Source organism: Camelina sativa, chromosome 10 (genome assembly GCF_000633955.1).
Source record: "Camelina sativa cultivar DH55 chromosome 10, Cs, whole genome shotgun sequence".
In the NCBI taxonomy this organism is placed as follows: domain Eukaryota; kingdom Viridiplantae; phylum Streptophyta; class Magnoliopsida; order Brassicales; family Brassicaceae; genus Camelina; species Camelina sativa.
Window position 1 is genome coordinate 3,738,424 of NC_025694.1, and position 17,056 is coordinate 3,755,479.

At 38.0% G+C, this 17,056-nt stretch overlaps 5 protein-coding genes and 1 pseudogene across 5 annotated transcripts in view; 4 read left to right on the top strand and 2 right to left on the bottom strand.

Annotated features, from left to right (window-relative positions):
- LOC104716900 (helicase and polymerase-containing protein TEBICHI) overlaps positions 1-7,238 on the bottom strand; it is a 13,674-nt gene extending 6,436 nt beyond the window's left edge. The window contains exons 1-13 of the mRNA XM_010434374.1: positions 7,056-7,238; positions 6,165-6,604; positions 5,820-6,051; positions 4,862-5,716; positions 4,307-4,371; positions 4,068-4,173; positions 3,785-3,985; positions 3,433-3,633; positions 2,960-3,121; positions 2,572-2,811; positions 2,195-2,407; positions 1,682-2,032; positions 1,438-1,590 (exon numbers count right to left, since the gene is read on the bottom strand). Coding sequence (XP_010432676.1) covers positions 1,438-1,590; positions 1,682-2,032; positions 2,195-2,407; positions 2,572-2,811; positions 2,960-3,121; positions 3,433-3,633; positions 3,785-3,985; positions 4,068-4,173; positions 4,307-4,371; positions 4,862-5,716; positions 5,820-6,051; positions 6,165-6,604; positions 7,056-7,091 — 3,255 coding nt within the window. The 5' untranslated portion in view covers positions 7,092-7,238. The remainder of the gene's footprint in view (positions 1-1,437; positions 1,591-1,681; positions 2,033-2,194; positions 2,408-2,571; positions 2,812-2,959; positions 3,122-3,432; positions 3,634-3,784; positions 3,986-4,067; positions 4,174-4,306; positions 4,372-4,861; positions 5,717-5,819; positions 6,052-6,164; positions 6,605-7,055) is intronic.
- On the bottom strand, positions 7,695-9,434 carry LOC104716902 (two-on-two hemoglobin-3). Its single transcript, XM_010434375.2, has 4 exons — positions 9,111-9,434; positions 8,618-8,748; positions 8,150-8,294; positions 7,695-7,995 (listed from the first exon to the last, which is right to left on the bottom strand). Exons 1-4 carry the CDS (start codon positions 9,245-9,247, stop codon positions 7,878-7,880), a joined length of 531 nt encoding a protein of 176 aa, XP_010432677.1. The 5' UTR covers positions 9,248-9,434; the 3' UTR covers positions 7,695-7,877.
- LOC104716903 lies at positions 9,777-11,683 on the top strand. Its single transcript, XM_010434376.2, has 2 exons — positions 9,777-10,093; positions 10,888-11,683. The coding sequence occupies exons 1-2, from the start codon at positions 9,901-9,903 to the stop codon at positions 11,520-11,522; spliced, it is 828 nt and encodes a 275-aa protein (XP_010432678.1). The 5' UTR covers positions 9,777-9,900; the 3' UTR covers positions 11,523-11,683.
- Positions 12,483-13,176, top strand: LOC104716904 (probable E3 ubiquitin ligase SUD1). The gene is made up of 2 exons (XM_010434377.2): positions 12,483-12,815; positions 12,948-13,176. The coding sequence occupies exons 1-2, from the start codon at positions 12,582-12,584 to the stop codon at positions 13,080-13,082; spliced, it is 369 nt and encodes a 122-aa protein (XP_010432679.1). The 5' UTR covers positions 12,483-12,581; the 3' UTR covers positions 13,083-13,176.
- On the top strand, positions 13,394-15,300 carry LOC104716906. Its single transcript, XM_010434378.2, has 2 exons — positions 13,394-13,710; positions 14,505-15,300. The coding sequence occupies exons 1-2, from the start codon at positions 13,518-13,520 to the stop codon at positions 15,137-15,139; spliced, it is 828 nt and encodes a 275-aa protein (XP_010432680.1). The 5' UTR covers positions 13,394-13,517; the 3' UTR covers positions 15,140-15,300.
- Positions 16,100-17,056, top strand: part of LOC104716907 — a 4,530-nt pseudogene continuing 3,573 nt past the window's right edge.

Sequence of the window (17,056 nt, forward strand, 5' to 3'; positions counted from 1 at the left end):
TACACCATATTAACTCTGAGCACATTAGATGAAAGAGATACAATATTATTTCTGACAAACATTCTACTTATCAATGTTTTATATAAGCAAGCGAGATCTCAATGAGGCAACCAAAACATCAATTTAAAGTGTCTAAGAAAACTGATTTACCTTCTGCAGCCCACGCTGAAGATTCAAAGAGAGCTTTGACAATTTCAGGGATGGATGCTTCAGCTATCGCCTGAGATGTACGCAAGCCAGCTTTGTACAACGCTCTAGCTCTTGAACCCTATTTATTCAAAACCAAAAACCATCCTTAGCAAGAGTCTTCATATCCTAGCTATAAGTTCCTGGAAGCTGCAAGTACCTTTATATATGGAATGCTAGTAAGTTCAACAATCTCAGCCCTGACACCAAATGAAACACGGTTCTGGAACTTGGCAACTAATCCTTCCAAATCATGCCATCCCAGCCTCTCACAGAACACTGAAACCATGGAAGAAAACCTTCCAGCATTCTCCTGTAGCGCTTGAACCATGCCTCTAGCCACTTTGAACGCTTCACAGACCTCAGTCACAGAAGCTTCCTGCATTGCATAGTTCAAATACAAAAACAAACAAGTTAGCTATTAGAGACGTCGATCATCACCGTGCTTTCTGATGCAAAAGCAAACGTTTTCAGAAAATTTTAAAACAGGAAATATGATACAAACCAATTCATGCAAGGGCCAAACAAGTAGGAAATGTAAGTTAAATAAGCAGATTAACAAAATATAATGAAGCGTAGATGATCATGCAAGCTAGTAGGGGTTTACATATACAAGAACCAAAATAAAAGCTTTAGCAAAGATAAAACACAATAAAAACGGAAAAAACAAAAAAGCGGGGGAGGGGGAGAGGGGCACCTGAACTAATTTTGACAAGATGAGAGCAACGAAAAATCGCTTGCACACTCGAAGCATTTGTTCATCTGAAAGCATTTTCATGCTTGTTGAACCAAGCTGATTGTCATATTCTCCACGAAAATTGTTTTTTACATCCTGTGATCTGTTTCGAGTGCGAACTGTTGCACCATGTGCCATGCGCATCAGGAAAGGTTCGACCACTCCAACTCTATTGCCAACAGACTGAAATTGAGAGATAAAAAGTTAAAGTATCAGCGTATAAAGATTTTCTCAAAAAAAACTACATGCACAAATAACAAGACCTGACTTTTATAGTTCTATTCAAAAAGCTGCAAAACACTTGAAGGTTGCAATTCAGCTTTCCACAACGGAAGTGAAGGAGAAAGAGAATGCATAACTATTTTGTAAACCACTAAAATTTTAATAAGAAGAATAACATCTAAACTAGAATAACAGTCAATTTAGAGGAAGAAGATAGCTAAAAACATACTTTCTGCTTATCAACATATAATTATGCCATACATTAATAGAGAGAACAAAAGTTACAAAATTACCTGCTCTAAAGGAGACAATTCCATGAACCGTTCATAATACAATTCCCAGTTTGGTTCAACACCAACATTGATTGGTGTGACTAAGTAGACCAAATGTAAATCAGAAGCCATAACTAGTCCTTCACGTGCTCGTAGAAGATCATCCAGCACTATCTGCAGCAACACCAATTACATGGACGTCAAACATGCTTACATAATACTACATAAAATGCAATTTCAGTTAGAAAGAGTCAGATTGGATTACAAGTGACTCCTCTGGGCAGAGTGAACTGCCAAAAGATCCACGTCCAAGGGGTGTTGCAGTGTATAACTTTGTCTCTTCATTCCACTCAAGAAATTTCCTGTGGCACAGCCACCGAAGAGAATCCTGAGCTGATTTGACCACATCTTGAAAGGGCTTTGTAGAATTCAGAAGTGTACATCTAACATAGCGATGAATATCTTTGGCAGTCTGAACAATTCCACCAGCCACAACTTCTAGAATTGCATGAGTCATTCCATTTTTATCCTCAGATAAACAAGACTGCAATGGTGGGCAGGTTTCATTAAGAAGTGCCATTATTCGCTTGAGTTCTCCAGGTTTGCAGATCAACACCTATTAAGAATATAAATTTAGAACAAGAACCAAAAGCCTAGAACACTGACACTCCAAACAAGAAAAAATGTATGTGAACATATGTCTAAGAAATGGAACAATGCATGCTTAAAAAGACAGAAGTTTTGATATGAAGTTTCCAGAGTCACAGAGAAGACATACACTTTCTCCTTTTGTATCAATCCCAGTCCGCCCAGCTCGACCAGACATTTGCTTGTACCTTGTTCCATCAATAAAATCACGGCCAATCATTGGTTGTCGAAAAATAACCCTCCTTGCAGGCAGATTAACCCCAGCCGCCAAAGTGGATGTAGCTGTTAAGACACGTACGAGACCCTTACGGTAACAGGTCTCAACTATCTCTCTTTCTTCTACCTGTAATACAAGTAGAGTTAGTTGGCTAGTGTACTAATGAATATCGATATTCACTTTGCGTAAAATTCACCGTCGCCCATGTCAATAGAAAAAGAATCACAATCCCAGTATATAATCTAACCAGACAAGAAAAGAAAGAAACTATGGTGAATGTGTAAACATACTGTAAGACCAGCATGGTGATAGGCAACCCCAGAGGGAAGAGTTTCTTCTAGTACAGGATCTACTCCAGACGGTGACCTTCGCAGGGCATCAATAGCCGATCTGATATCCATAAACTCACTATTTTCACCATCAACGTCTACGGGAACCTTTTTAATGAACTTTGAAATATGCCTAGCAGTTGATTCGCATCCTTTTCGACTCGAACAAAATATCAGCACTGAATTGCCTTCTTGAACAACCTGGATCGCAACAGTAAATGTGAGTATTCCTTCTTGAACAAAATACGCGTATATGTTTTATCAAAAACATATAGAAAAAATACAAGTACTAAATTAAGAGTTTATACAGAAAGACATAAGAAGACACATAACTCGCCCGAGCCATTACCTCGTTACAAAGCTCAACTATATGGTCTGGGTCTTTTCCTCCCATATCAGCAACTTTTGGTATAGTCCTCACAACTTCCATCTTTTTATTGTAAATAGTGCTACCAACCTTAATATACTCCTCTAGTGGAACTGGTCGAAACTCTGTTTGATATAAAGCTGCCTTTCAACATGTAAAACAAAAATAAAGTTAAAAGGCCACAATAACTTTGCAAAATGTTTCAATAGAGGTGAAGACAATAGCTTCGGAAAGTAACAAATAGAGAAAAACTATCATCACCCATTTAAGAGATCTGAAGATAAACATGTCTTCATTTTACTGAAACCATAAAGCTTATTAACAATCACAAACAGTATTTCTACCATATTCTTATAATTCCCATAGAATTCACAAATACTTGTATATCTGACGATAAGTGTCATGCAACTGAGTGAGAGCAAAATATATACACACAAATTGTGATTTTTTCTTACTTGAAGCCAGTCAGCAACTGCTCCAACATTCGGCATTGTAGCACTCATACCCACAATTTGTAGGCCATGAGCAGGATCAGCCTTGCCACTGCTATTCCCTGAACTCTCACCACTACTTGATTCTGAACTTCCTTCACCAGCAGCATAACGAAGTTTCGTCAACATAAGTTCCAAAAGATAACCCCTATGTTGGTCACCCACCTATATAAACCATGCGCAGAAGATTCTGCATTCAGTACCAACTATACGAAGATAAAGCAGATTAAAAACAAAGATTAAAAACAAAGATTAAAAAAAAGGTGGTTTCAGACAGTTATATGCTTATCCGAGATGAGATATTTGAAAACCATACCATATGTAGCTCATCTATAACTATTATGCCAAGTTCTGACAAACGACCCTCTTCAAGCAAGCGATTTATCAAAGAGTTGGCCTTCTCAATCGTGCAAACAGCCACAGAAGTGCCCTTAGGAAGTGTTCCACCACCCTGATTTCCATAGTAACTACGAACATGCTTACCAAGTGGTTCAAGAAGGACCTCAAGGTGTTCTGCCTGCACCCAATTGCAAATACAACTAAACTTACAGAAAGTGATAATATATAACGTGTAGGATGCTTGGAGAAACAAAAGAAACCTTCTCGGCGCAAATGGATACATAAGGTAGCACAAGCAATGCCATTTTTCCAGTTGTTATGACCCGTCGCAGCATCAAGACTTCTGCAACAAAACTTTTACCAGCACTGCACAAACAGCATGGTTTTGAAATTGAACATGAATTCTTGTAAGATAGAAGCCTGTTAGTGAGATTAATCATACTGCTATCATGATCTGAAGAAAGTATAAGAAAAGAAGAAACTTTGAATTGGCAGATACCTTGTAGAAGCACAATATACCAAATTCCTTTTCTGCAAAACACCATCAACCTGAAGACACTCGACCTAGAAAATTCACAATTTGTATTCAGCTAATGAAAAGGACGTCAGAAGCAATAACATGCATACAAGAAAGAATAGGAAAACTTTTTCAGATATAATACTACTGACCCAAAATCACTCATTAATACACAACAAAACTTAGAAAGTATAACTACAAAAGTTAAGAAAGAGTCGAAAATAAAAATTGCCTAGAAGTTTTGTAAAAATTCATAAAACATATAAATAGGAAGAAACCAACATATATCACATGCACAACCACCGCATAAATGATATAATAATGTCATGAAAGGAACAAAGCATGAAAAGCAAATACTTTTGGATGGCGAATACTAGCTGCAGGCTCTCAGCTAATATTACACTTTTTAAACTGTACCAAGGAAGCAAATTCACATCTATCTATCTATCCAGGAGTAGGAATATAGAAAATATTGATCAGTTGTATCTAAATATTATCAACAAATAACAACCCACAAATCAACAAACAGTTACGTACCTGCCAAGGATAGAGTTTAGATATTCCTTTCTTATTGTAAACGCTGCAAACTTCTGAGGGAAGCCAAGTGCTAAGATTTAAACCATCTTTATTACGATGAGAGCTTGAAGGAGTATGACTTTCTTCAGATTCACTAGAATCAACTGATTTCCTTAAGTTGCCAATCATAGAAACAGATCTTTCACTATGATTTTCCTCGCACAACAAAACTTTGTTTCTTTCGGATTCTGGATACACCCTGCCTATCGATATATTATCTGCCTGAGCATTATTTGCAATATCAAGACATTCTTTATCATCAACAAAAACAGATTCAGATATCCTGCTGATTCCTAGAGTACTGTTATTCTGATCAAATGAAGCACATCGCTCTTGGTTACCTCCGTTTGTTTTCTTATCCTGAAACAAAAGTTCAAGGTTCTTGACAGGAAGCGGAGATGCTTCTTTATTAAAATCTCTCCCATGCGTCTCTACGACCTTTGAAAAACCAATGGCTTCTTTATCCTTTACTCTGCTTTCATCTATATCTAAACTTCTCTTGAACTTTTCACTGCAATTATCTGTTTTGTTGCTGCATGAAATAATAGTTCCATGTTGACTTCCATTTTTAGCTTCTACGGAACCAGATTGCTCAAATGGAATTGTCAAACCATCAGCAACTTGAATTGCTTCATTCCAGAAAGAATCTCCAGGTGAGAACATTGAGCTACCACTTCCTGACTTAGGGGTTCCAACAGGACATGATTTAACGGCTGATCCAGGTGTGTGGCATTCAGTTAAATGAGCAGACGATTCTGGTGCCTTAGTACACTTCCTCAAGCCCATTGGAATTTCAATAAGTTCATTGCTCGGAATCTGTGAATATATTAGAACAGACACATAAAATAATATAAGATGAATTACTATGGCAAGAGGACAGGTAACAATTACTGCTGATTTCACTTATATTTTCTTATACCTTCTTTGTAGGGTCTGAAACAGATTTAACTCTTTTATCAGCAATACTAGCGAGTGATTCAGGCTTACTCCCGAGAGGATATACAAGTTCATCTAGTGATGGTATAATTTGGGAATCACAGCGCCTCTTGTGAGAAATTTTAATATCTTTGGATGGTGATGGTGAACTGCTTTGACGCTTCAGTTCACATGCCTTCTGATGTGGAGGTGAGCCAATAACAGACTGCATTCCACTGCAATAAAACAGAACAATTGACTAGTCAGACAAAAAAAAGAATGGATGTTTCACCAAAGAACTCCTTCATGGTAATGAAAAGAATAGACAATTCAGCACAATGGACATTACCTACAATACAAGGACAAGAAACCAGTGGCAAAGTCTCTCAGTTCTGATTTATCTTTCTGGCTAGCACAGAGGAAACCATCTGTTGCATGGGCTTCAGTTGTAGCAACACCTTCATGATGCAAATCTTGAGATCCGTTCTGGTTCAAACACCCTTCAACTCCTTTAGAAGTTGCAGGCATTACAGGTTTAGGCACGCAGGGGCGTACATTTTCACCAGCAGACGAAGCAGAAACCTCCAAATCCAACTTTCTTGTAAACGCTTCCTGCCTTGCCTGCAACCCACTGTTGAAAGTGCTTTTGTCATCCAGAGAGGCTTTCAAGTAGTTGTCCAAAGTGCCTTTGTCTCCAGGAGACCTTTCCTCTGTCACCTTCACATTTTTCTCATTTCTCCCAGACTTCAAATTTGGTGACGAATGTTTCCTCTTCTTCGAATTAAAAAACTAGTAGTACAGTGACAAACAACATAAGAAAATTTAGTCACTTTAGCTTCAATATCAGAAAAAAACTCCTTCTATTGGCCCACATCATAACTAATTCACTGTTCATAACTTGAATTAAGAAAAAGCTTTAAAAAAAAACATTTCTTTTGTAACCTTAATTTATCGAAAATCCATATCAAAATTGAAACTATTTTCATGGAAAGAAGAAAAAAAACGAGTCTTTCACTATCTTATGGAAAATTAAAATTACGAGATTCCACCTAAAGGTGGTTACGGGTCTACTCGAACAATTCAATTTCAATACATAGTTCATCGACATAGGTCACATTTTAAAGACCAGTTCTTCAAGTCAGAAACTTTAACGCACAAAGAGAAAGAAGAAGTAACAAACATCGACACTCTTCAACACTTCGCGAAGACAAATTTCTCAGAGAAAGAGAGAGAAATGGACCTGATCAATCCGCGATTTAGAGGAATCCGAGTCCATCGGCGGAGAAGGAAGAGTAACCGCCGGAGATCTGGAAAAAAAAAACCCTAGTCGGCGAGTTTAGCGCCGGGGGCGAGTGAGGAGCGCCCAAATTGGAGGCAGATGTAGAAAATTAAAAATCTGTAGCGTTTGAATTTTTGATTTCCAGAGCTGCTGCTCTCTCTCTCTCTACTTCTGTATTATTTATTTTTATATTTTTCCTTAAAAAGTTCGATCTTTTTTTTTTTTTTTTGGGTTTTCACGCTCGAAATTTCAATTTGAACTATAAAGTTGTTTTTGGCTCCATGTCTCTCAAATCACATTCGTTGTCAAAAAAAAAAAAAAAAAAAAAAAAAAATCTCTCAAATCACATTAAGGAAAATATGATAAAAATTCGTCAAGTAAGCAACGAGTTTGGGAGATGCCAAGTCATATTTTAGTCAAAACCAACTCACATTAGCACAAATGCGTTTGATACAATCATACATAGCACAATAATTGCAATCAGTAAGTGGTATTGCTCTGTTTGATTATACTCAGGTTTGCGTTAATGTCATATATAGCATTATTCGTCCCAACTTTTTTTTTTTTTTTTGTACTTATTAAAATTCCGACCACGCTCCATAGTCCAAACATGCATATTGATTTACATTTGAAAATTCATTCTAGTTTTATTCATAAGCCAAGGGCTAATATATGTAAACGAAGCAACGGAGCCATATAATAAAGTAAAGAGATCCTAAAGTATCCATGCCATGAACGAGGTTGCACTTGTGGCGGCACAGCTTTTAAGCAACATATTACTAATCATTCTTCTGCTGGTTTTGCCGCTGCGTGTTTACACGCACAATTGTGCTTATGCTTCTTCGATTTCTCATCCTGAGTCTTGAGCTCATTTCCAGCCACAAGAAAGAACGCAGTGTGCCTGATACAGACAGATATAGTTTGTTTAATATCTGCCGAAATTCTTAAGGTTTAAAGTGGATAAAACAGACCCCCAATCAAACTTCCATCGAACTATGTTTGATTTGGTTCCTGAATTTACAGTGTTTTTGACTCTGAGAAGAAGATGGTGTTACCTGAAGAACTTCATCATTTTGATTTTAGAGTCCTGGTCGATGTCAAGCGAATCGTCGAGAGCGTTTTGCATGTGGTGTAGCCATCTCTCTGCAGCTTGATGGGTCACTGGAAATGGACGGTGACGTCCGATCAAAGCAGGATGACCTACACATTTGGCAAGATAAAACAAACAGCCATAAAGTAAGCAACGAGTTCGGGAGATGCCAAGTCATCTTTTTAGTCAAAACCAACTCACATAGGCGCAAGCGCAAAAGTGTATTCTAAAATAAACAAGTGCGTCTGTGTGAACTAAGTGAGCATCAAAAGGGCTAAACCAAATGAGTTAGCTAATGTGCGGTTTCTTAGCCAAAGCATATACAACCTAGAGAACAAGATATGAATGCAATCAGCGAAATTGGGTTAAAACACACACACGCATAAACAAAAGGGGAGAAGAATCGAAAAGTAAGAAAAAAAAAAAGACAAACCTTTCCTCTGAGAAAACAAAGGAGGGCCTCCCATACGCTGGACGAAGAACTCATACTGGTTCTGGATGGCATCTTCTTTGTTTGAGTCAGAAAATATAGATCGAAACCATTCTTCTTCGTCATCATATACCCTACTCTCCACCATTTCCAAAACCAAGAATCAACAAGATATCCATAAATAGAACTTGTACTGTCAAAAATCATCTTGAGAGTTCACTAGTGAAGAAACTAAAAAGATTGGTCAAAAGCAGCCAAAAATCTCCCAAAGATCTATAACAAATCTGCAATGGCAAGCCAAAATCTCAATTTCTCTCATTTGAACAAGCAGAGACTGGAAAAAAAAAATTAAAAAGTCACACTTTTCAACCACAGTCTCCTAGGCTAAACCCAGGTTAAATGGAAAGGAATGAGCTTTAACAAGTGAGGGTTATGATGTTGTTTATAATAATTAAACCAGAGGAAACAGATAGTTAGAAAAGGGAATTGAAAGAACCTGGTGTAGAAATTGGTGGAGAGATTGATAAAGGTCTGAAGACCAAGCTTTTCGAACAGATTGGATTCGTCGATAGCGAAGGCCTCAGCCTCATCGACGCCGCTCAACACCGATGCCTTCTCCTGCAGCGATTGCATCTCTCTCTGGTTTTCTCGTCTCTGGTTCGGAGTGGTGATAAGAGAAACTGTGGACGATACGATTGAATTTTTAAAAAAGGAATGGGTCTCTCTCTCTCTCGTTGTGGTCGCGTGGAGGCAACGCTCTCTTTCTTTCGTGTAGTTTTTATTTTAACTAGTTGTACTAGTTGCGCTTTTGGCATATGCCACCATGACCAAACACTAGATAGAGAGAGACTTGTCTTTGGAGTTTGGACCTTCTTTTTTTTTATTCTCTTTGGTCCAGTAAATTTATAAAATTAATTCCTCTTGTTATCACTATGTCATTGTTTTTTTCTGGGAATTTTCCAAAATGTTTTTTCTGAATTTTTACAAATGGTTTTTGAGCTAAAGAAATTAACCAAACTGATCATATACTGTACCTAAATATATTTTAATTTGTTATGGCAGTTTTTGTTTTTGGGCCTATAATACAAATTGGACTTAACTAGGCCTGTATTAAAGCCCATTACTCCAAACTCTTTATTCGCGATTTGCGTTTGTTGAAGAAAAGAAAAAAGTGATTTAAAATCCGCGTTTTAAATAAGACCCGAGGCTGAGCTTTTTTTACCACCACGAAGGATAATATCAACGGCGTCGTCTCTCTGTAATCGAGGATTTTGTCCGGTGAGGCGATGGCGACGAACAGCAGAGAAGCAAGGAGGCGGAAGATCTTAGAAAGAGGATCTGATCGTTTAGCTTTTATCACTGGTCAAATCAACGGCGTTCCTCCTCCTTCCGATTCTACTTCTTCCCTTTCCCACTCTCTTCTCCAATCCTTCCCGGACACGATTCCCTCGCCTCATCAGATTCCTCAAGAAGAAATCGGTGCTCTCTCTCTCTCTTTAGGGCATATTAATTAAAGTCGTTGAATTGTTCGATTTCCGTTGGTTGGTTTATGTGTGTATTTGCATTGCATCTTGATTTTCTCGTTTTTGTTATTTTCGCATTGGGCGGTGAGAAGATAAAGCCATGCCTTTTTAATTTTGGAGCTAGGTGCTGTAAGTTTGTTGTTAATTGAAATCAAGTAGGCTTCTTTGATCATATTTGTATGTGTTGTTTTTGCCTAGTTACAGAGTGGAATTGGATGTTTGAATTAGCGTAAATTTGTAGATTAGAATAAGACGCACAAGTTTCCACATTTATGTATTTTAGTATATTGTGTCCTCTGATTGAAGTATTACAATGGGCTGTGAAGCTGCTATATCCAAGTAGGAAACTACTTTACTTAAGTTGAATTTAGATCTTAACGAAGGTAGTATCTGTTATGAACCTGATTTCTCTGTTCCCTGCTTGTGCTTAAGTCACCTCGCTCTTTGAAGTCTCCTTTTCCCATTCTGTGAATTTTCTTCCCAGGGGCGGTTCAACCACACTACCACAGTTAAGTGTTTGGAACGCTCAATTATGTTGTGTTTTTAATATTTGCTTGCCTTGTATTGTGCCACAAAGTTTCGTGAAAGATATTTTTAATGTTTCGTGAGGCTTACCTTTACACTACGCTTAATGGATAAGCAAGCATGTCAAAATGTTAGCATCATTTATATGTTGTTGATTCCAATCTCTTATAAGCATAATAGGAGAAGCCAGGGGAGTAACTTACTGATTTTGTTGTGGAATTGCAGCTTTCACAAGTCCACAGGAAAATATCTCCGATGCTGCGGTGGTTGATAATACAGATCATATCATCCATCAAAGCAGAGCAGAATCGGTCCAGCCTCAGAGGTATGCTGAAACATTAGCAGAACCCTCTGCTTCAGATCCTAGAGACGCAAGAATACAACCAACTCCTACAACTTCAAGTGCTCAAATTCCATCAGCCATAGATTTAGGTGCTTCTCAAGCATTTATTCCTCTGGCTAGTTTTGTGAACACCATCAAACCAAAGCACATTGGAGCGGCCATTGATGCGTCAGAATACCTACGGATGTTTTCAGCTCTTGGGATTGCACTTGTTGTCATACTATCTCGTCTCGGGTTCTCTTCCCTAGTCAACATAGTAAGCTTCAGGCCTGTTTTCTTGCTCATATTGACCGATTCCACAATTGTGCTTGGACGTGTTCTGCTGAGTCATCGTGGAGATTCGCCCTCAGCCTCAGAGACAGTAATGAACGGGCAGGGTATAGCAGAACAAGTGAGCAATGCTTTGGAGACGGTGATGATGGTTAAGAAGATAATGGACGCACTCCTTATGGATTTTAGCTTGTACGCTGTGATTCTCATATGTGGCCTCTTGGTTACCCAAAGCATCTTTCCTTAGGTCATTTATCAAGTAGGTTTGTTTGTGCTCGGTAGTTTTGTGTTTGTTTGCTTCTCTTTTTAAAATTATAGTTAGCTCCAAAACATTTGTACTTGCATCAGTTTACATGTCTCAAATATCGTTTTTATTTTATTTTGAGTTACCCTTTTGGTTGATGCTAAGTAAGTTCACTTGCGCGACAGATCATTACTATTTATTGGTGTTCAGTACTTTGGAAAAAGACAATTTAGGGTTCTCCTTTGATTGTTTCTTATACTGTAGTAGTGTACTAGGGTAGTTGGGTCACGTCTCAGCTTCGTTTATTTGTTTTTCTGCCCTTGCCATTAATAAACATACACACATCTCAAATTTAACACTGTCTTTAGTATTGGTGTAATGATAAAGAATTAAAGACACACATCTCAGGTTCTGTTTTTGGACCCTATAAAATTGGCCAATGAGAGAGTTGCCTTAATGATCTTTTAAAAACATCTTTACATTATTTATGGAATTCCTTGCTCACCACATTTCTTGCTTCTGCCTAGAATTTAAAACTCATTCGTATTTGGTAATTGTTTCAACAACCCACTTAAACCACAAACTTGTTCTACTTCTAGTTGTCACTAAAATATTCTTACTAACACTTTTTATTATCTAGATCAGGGTCTAGTTTTTTAATGATTTGATCTCTGAAAGGGAAATATAAGTTAAATGTGGAAACTATAAAGCCGAAAGAAAAAGAAAAAAAAGGAAGAAGTAAATTTTCTTGGCTTCTAGTTGTGAGATCATAAATTACCGAGGAAGCAACGTGGTAAGTCACTCTGTAGCTGTCAAAGTAAGAAACAGAGAAACCATACGTCACTCGACGAATCGTAACCGTTTATTTCATTTTCCCTTTTTTTTTCAGTCGTTAAAATTATTTATTTTATTAATTTATATAAATACGTATCTTTAGTTCTTTACTCTTTGGGAGCCATTTTTTTCTTTTGCCGCTAAAGTAGTGAAGTGCAGAAAGAGATACAGAGAAAGAGAGAGAGAGAGAGGACAAATTTACAATAGAAGGTTTCTTGTTCCCGGGAAATGGAGATATCTCCGGCGGAAGACAAACTCGTCGGCTCCGGCGACGACGAAGCTGTTCCTACAGAAGTATCCGTCATAAAAAACGAAGCTTTAGACATTTGTCGGATTTGCCAATCATCAGAGGAACCAGATAATCCGTTGAGACATCCGTGCGCGTGTCGAGGCTCTCTCAAGTTTGTCCACTCAGATTGTCTTTTTCTCTGGCTCAATCGCCGTAAACGCAACCACTGCGAGGTATTTATTTAAACCCTTTCTCTAAAACTCTGTTGCTTCTGCAACGAATTGAGTTTAAAGTTTACTGCTTTTTTATGTGATTTTGAGGAAGAACTCTCTAAAGTCTCTCTCTTTTTCTTTTTTCTACTGCAGATTTGTAAGCGACGCTACTCAACTGTTCCGATTTATTCCGAGAACGCTCCAGAGAAACTATCATGCCACGAATTCTTAATGGGATTGCTACTGAGAGCATTACGTTTCATGACTTGGATTCTTCCTTGGGTCTAGATGATTCCTTTCAACGCATATTGCTTTTCTTTTCTCCCTTTGGACAGGGAAACTGAGTTTGTGAACCAGACTGTTTTAGAACTGTCTTTGAAATTTCCTGGTNATTTTCCAAAATGTTTTTTCTGAATTTTTACAAATGGTTTTTGAGCTAAAGAAATTAACCAAACTGATCATATACTGTACCTAAATATATTTTAATTTGTTATGGCAGTTTTTGTTTTTGGGCCTATAATACAAATTGGACTTAACTAGGCCTGTATTAAAGCCCATTACTCCAAACTCTTTATTCGCGATTTGCGTTTGTTGAAGAAAAGAAAAAAGTGATTTAAAATCCGCGTTTTAAATAAGACCCGAGGCTGAGCTTTTTTTACCACCACGAAGGATAATATCAACGGCGTCGTCTCTCTGTAATCGAGGATTTTGTCCGGTGAGGCGATGGCGACGAACAGCAGAGAAGCAAGGAGGCGGAAGATCTTAGAAAGAGGATCTGATCGTTTAGCTTTTATCACTGGTCAAATCAACGGCGTTCCTCCTCCTTCCGATTCTACTTCTTCCCTTTCCCACTCTCTTCTCCAATCCTTCCCGGACACGATTCCCTCGCCTCATCAGATTCCTCAAGAAGAAATCGGTGCTCTCTCTCTCTCTTTAGGGCATATTAATTAAAGTCGTTGAATTGTTCGATTTCCGTTGGTTGGTTTATGTGTGTATTTGCATTGCATCTTGATTTTCTCGTTTTTGTTATTTTCGCATTGGGCGGTGAGAAGATAAAGCCATGCCTTTTTAATTTTGGAGCTAGGTGCTGTAAGTTTGTTGTTAATTGAAATCAAGTAGGCTTCTTTGATCATATTTGTATGTGTTGTTTTTGCCTAGTTACAGAGTGGAATTGGATGTTTGAATTAGCGTAAATTTGTAGATTAGAATAAGACGCACAAGTTTCCACATTTATGTATTTTAGTATATTGTGTCCTCTGATTGAAGTATTACAATGGGCTGTGAAGCTGCTATATCCAAGTAGGAAACTACTTTACTTAAGTTGAATTTAGATCTTAACGAAGGTAGTATCTGTTATGAACCTGATTTCTCTGTTCCCTGCTTGTGCTTAAGTCACCTCGCTCTTTGAAGTCTCCTTTTCCCATTCTGTGAATTTTCTTCCCAGGGGCGGTTCAACCACACTACCACAGTTAAGTGTTTGGAACGCTCAATTATGTTGTGTTTTTAATATTTGCTTGCCTTGTATTGTGCCACAAAGTTTCGTGAAAGATATTTTTAATGTTTCGTGAGGCTTACCTTTACACTACGCTTAATGGATAAGCAAGCATGTCAAAATGTTAGCATCATTTATATGTTGTTGATTCCAATCTCTTATAAGCATAATAGGAGAAGCCAGGGGAGTAACTTACTGATTTTGTTGTGGAATTGCAGCTTTCACAAGTCCACAGGAAAATATCTCCGATGCTGCGGTGGTTGATAATACAGATCATATCATCCATCAAAGCAGAGCAGAATCGGTCCAGCCTCAGAGGTATGCTGAAACATTAGCAGAACCCTCTGCTTCAGATCCTAGAGACGCAAGAATACAACCAACTCCTACAACTTCAAGTGCTCAAATTCCATCAGCCATAGATTTAGGTGCTTCTCAAGCATTTATTCCTCTGGCTAGTTTTGTGAACACCATCAAACCAAAGCACATTGGAGCGGCCATTGATGCGTCAGAATACCTACGGATGTTCTCAGCTCTTGGGATTGCACTTGTTGTCATACTATCTCGTCTCGGGTTCTCTTCCCTAGTCAACATAGTAAGCTTCAGGCCTGTTTTCTTGCTCATATTGACCGATTCCACAATTGTGCTTGGACGTGTTCTGCTGAGTCATCGTGGAGATTCGCCCTCAGCCTCAGAGACAGTAATGAACGGGCAGGGTATAGCAGAACAAGTGAGCAATGCTTTGGAGACGGTGATGATGGTTAAGAAGATAATGGACGCACTCCTTATGGATTTTAGCTTGTACGCTGTGATTCTCATATGTGGCCTCTTGGTTACCCAAAGCATCTTTCCTTAGGTCATTTATCAAGTAGGTTTGTTTGTGCTCGGTAGTTTTGTGTTTGTTTGCTTCTCTTTTTAAAATTATAGTTAGCTCCAAAACATTTGTACTTGCATCAGTTTACATGTCTCAAATATCGTTTTTATTTTATTTTGAGTTACCCTTTTGGTTGATGCTAAGTAAGTTCACTTGCGCGACAGATCATTACTATTTATTGGTGTTCAGTACTTTGGAAAAAGACAATTTAGGGTTCTCCTTTGATTGTTTCTTATACTGTAGTAGTGTACTAGGGTAGTTGGGTCACGTCTCAGCTTCGTTTATTTGTTTTTCTGCCCTTGCCATTAATAAACATACACACATCTCAAATTTAACACTGTCTTTAGTATTGGTGTAATGATAAAGAATTAAAGACACACATCTCAGGTTCTGTTTTTGGACCCTATAAAATTGGCCAATGAGAGAGTTGCCTTAATGATCTTTTAAAAACATCTTTACATTATTTATGGAATTCCTTGCTCACCACATTTCTTGCTTCTGCCTAGAATTTAAAACTCATTCGTATTTGGTAATTGTTTCAACAACCCACTTAAACCACAAACTTGTTCTACTTCTAGTTGTCACTAAAATATTCTTACTAACACTTTTTATTATCTAGATCAGGGTCTAGTTTTTTAATGATTTGATCTCTGAAAGGGAAATATAAGTTAAATGTGGAAACTATAAAGCCGAAAGAAAAAGAAAAAAAAGGAAGAAGTAAATTTTCTTGGCTTCTAGTTGTGAGATCATAAATTACCGAGGAAGCAACGTGGTAAGTCACTCTGTAGCTGTCAAAGTAAGAAACAGAGAAACCATACGTCACTCGACGAATCGTAACCGTTTATTTCATTTTCCCTTTTTTTTTCAGTCGTTAAAATTATTTATTTTATTAATTTATATAAATACGTATCTTTAGTTCTTTACTCTTTGGGAGCCATTTTTTTCTTTTGCCGCTAAAGTAGTGAAGTGCAGAAAGAGATACAGAGAAAGAGAGAGAGAGAGAGGACAAATTTACAATAGAAGGTTTCTTGTTCCCGGGAAATGGAGATATCTCCGGCGGAAGACAAACTCGTCGGCTCCGGCGACGACGAAGCTGTTCCTACAGAAGTATCCGTCATAAAAAACGAAGCTTTAGACATTTGTCGGATTTGCCAATCATCAGAGGAACCAGATAATCCGTTGAGACATCCGTGCGCGTGTCGAGGCTCTCTCAAGTTTGTCCACTCAGATTGTCTTTTTCTCTGGCTCAATCGCCGTAAACGCAACCACTGCGAGGTATTTATTTAAACCCTTTCTCTAAAACTCTGTTGCTTCTGCAACGAATTGAGTTTAAAGTTTACTGCTTTTTTATGTGATTTTGAGGAAGAACTCTCTAAAGTCTCTCTCTTTTTCTTTTTTCTACTGCAGATTTGTAAGCGACGCTACTCAACTGTTCCGATTTATTCCGAGAACGCTCCAGAGAAACTATCATGCCACGAATTCTTAATGGGATTGCTACTGAGAGCATTACGTTTCATGACTTGGATTCTTCCTTGGGTCTAGATGATTCCTTTCAACGCATATTGCTTTTCTTTTCTCCCTTTGGACAGGGAAACTGAGTTTGTGAACCAGACTGTTTTAGAACTGTCTTTGAAATTTCCTGGTCTGTTTTACACTGCTGAAATAGTGTTTGATATCACCTTTATGGTTGTCTCTATGGAAATTATGGAAGAGATTTTAAGGAGACACCCTGAGTTGTTACGTCTTATGATCATCTTAGAGAACGGTCTAAGAGATAGAGATGTTACTGGCATTTTGCTGCTGTTAGGAAATCATTTTCAAATTCTGAATGATTGGTGGCATGATCAGCTCTTACACTTGCCATTTCTCCATATCTTTCAGAGGGGACCTCTTCCACTA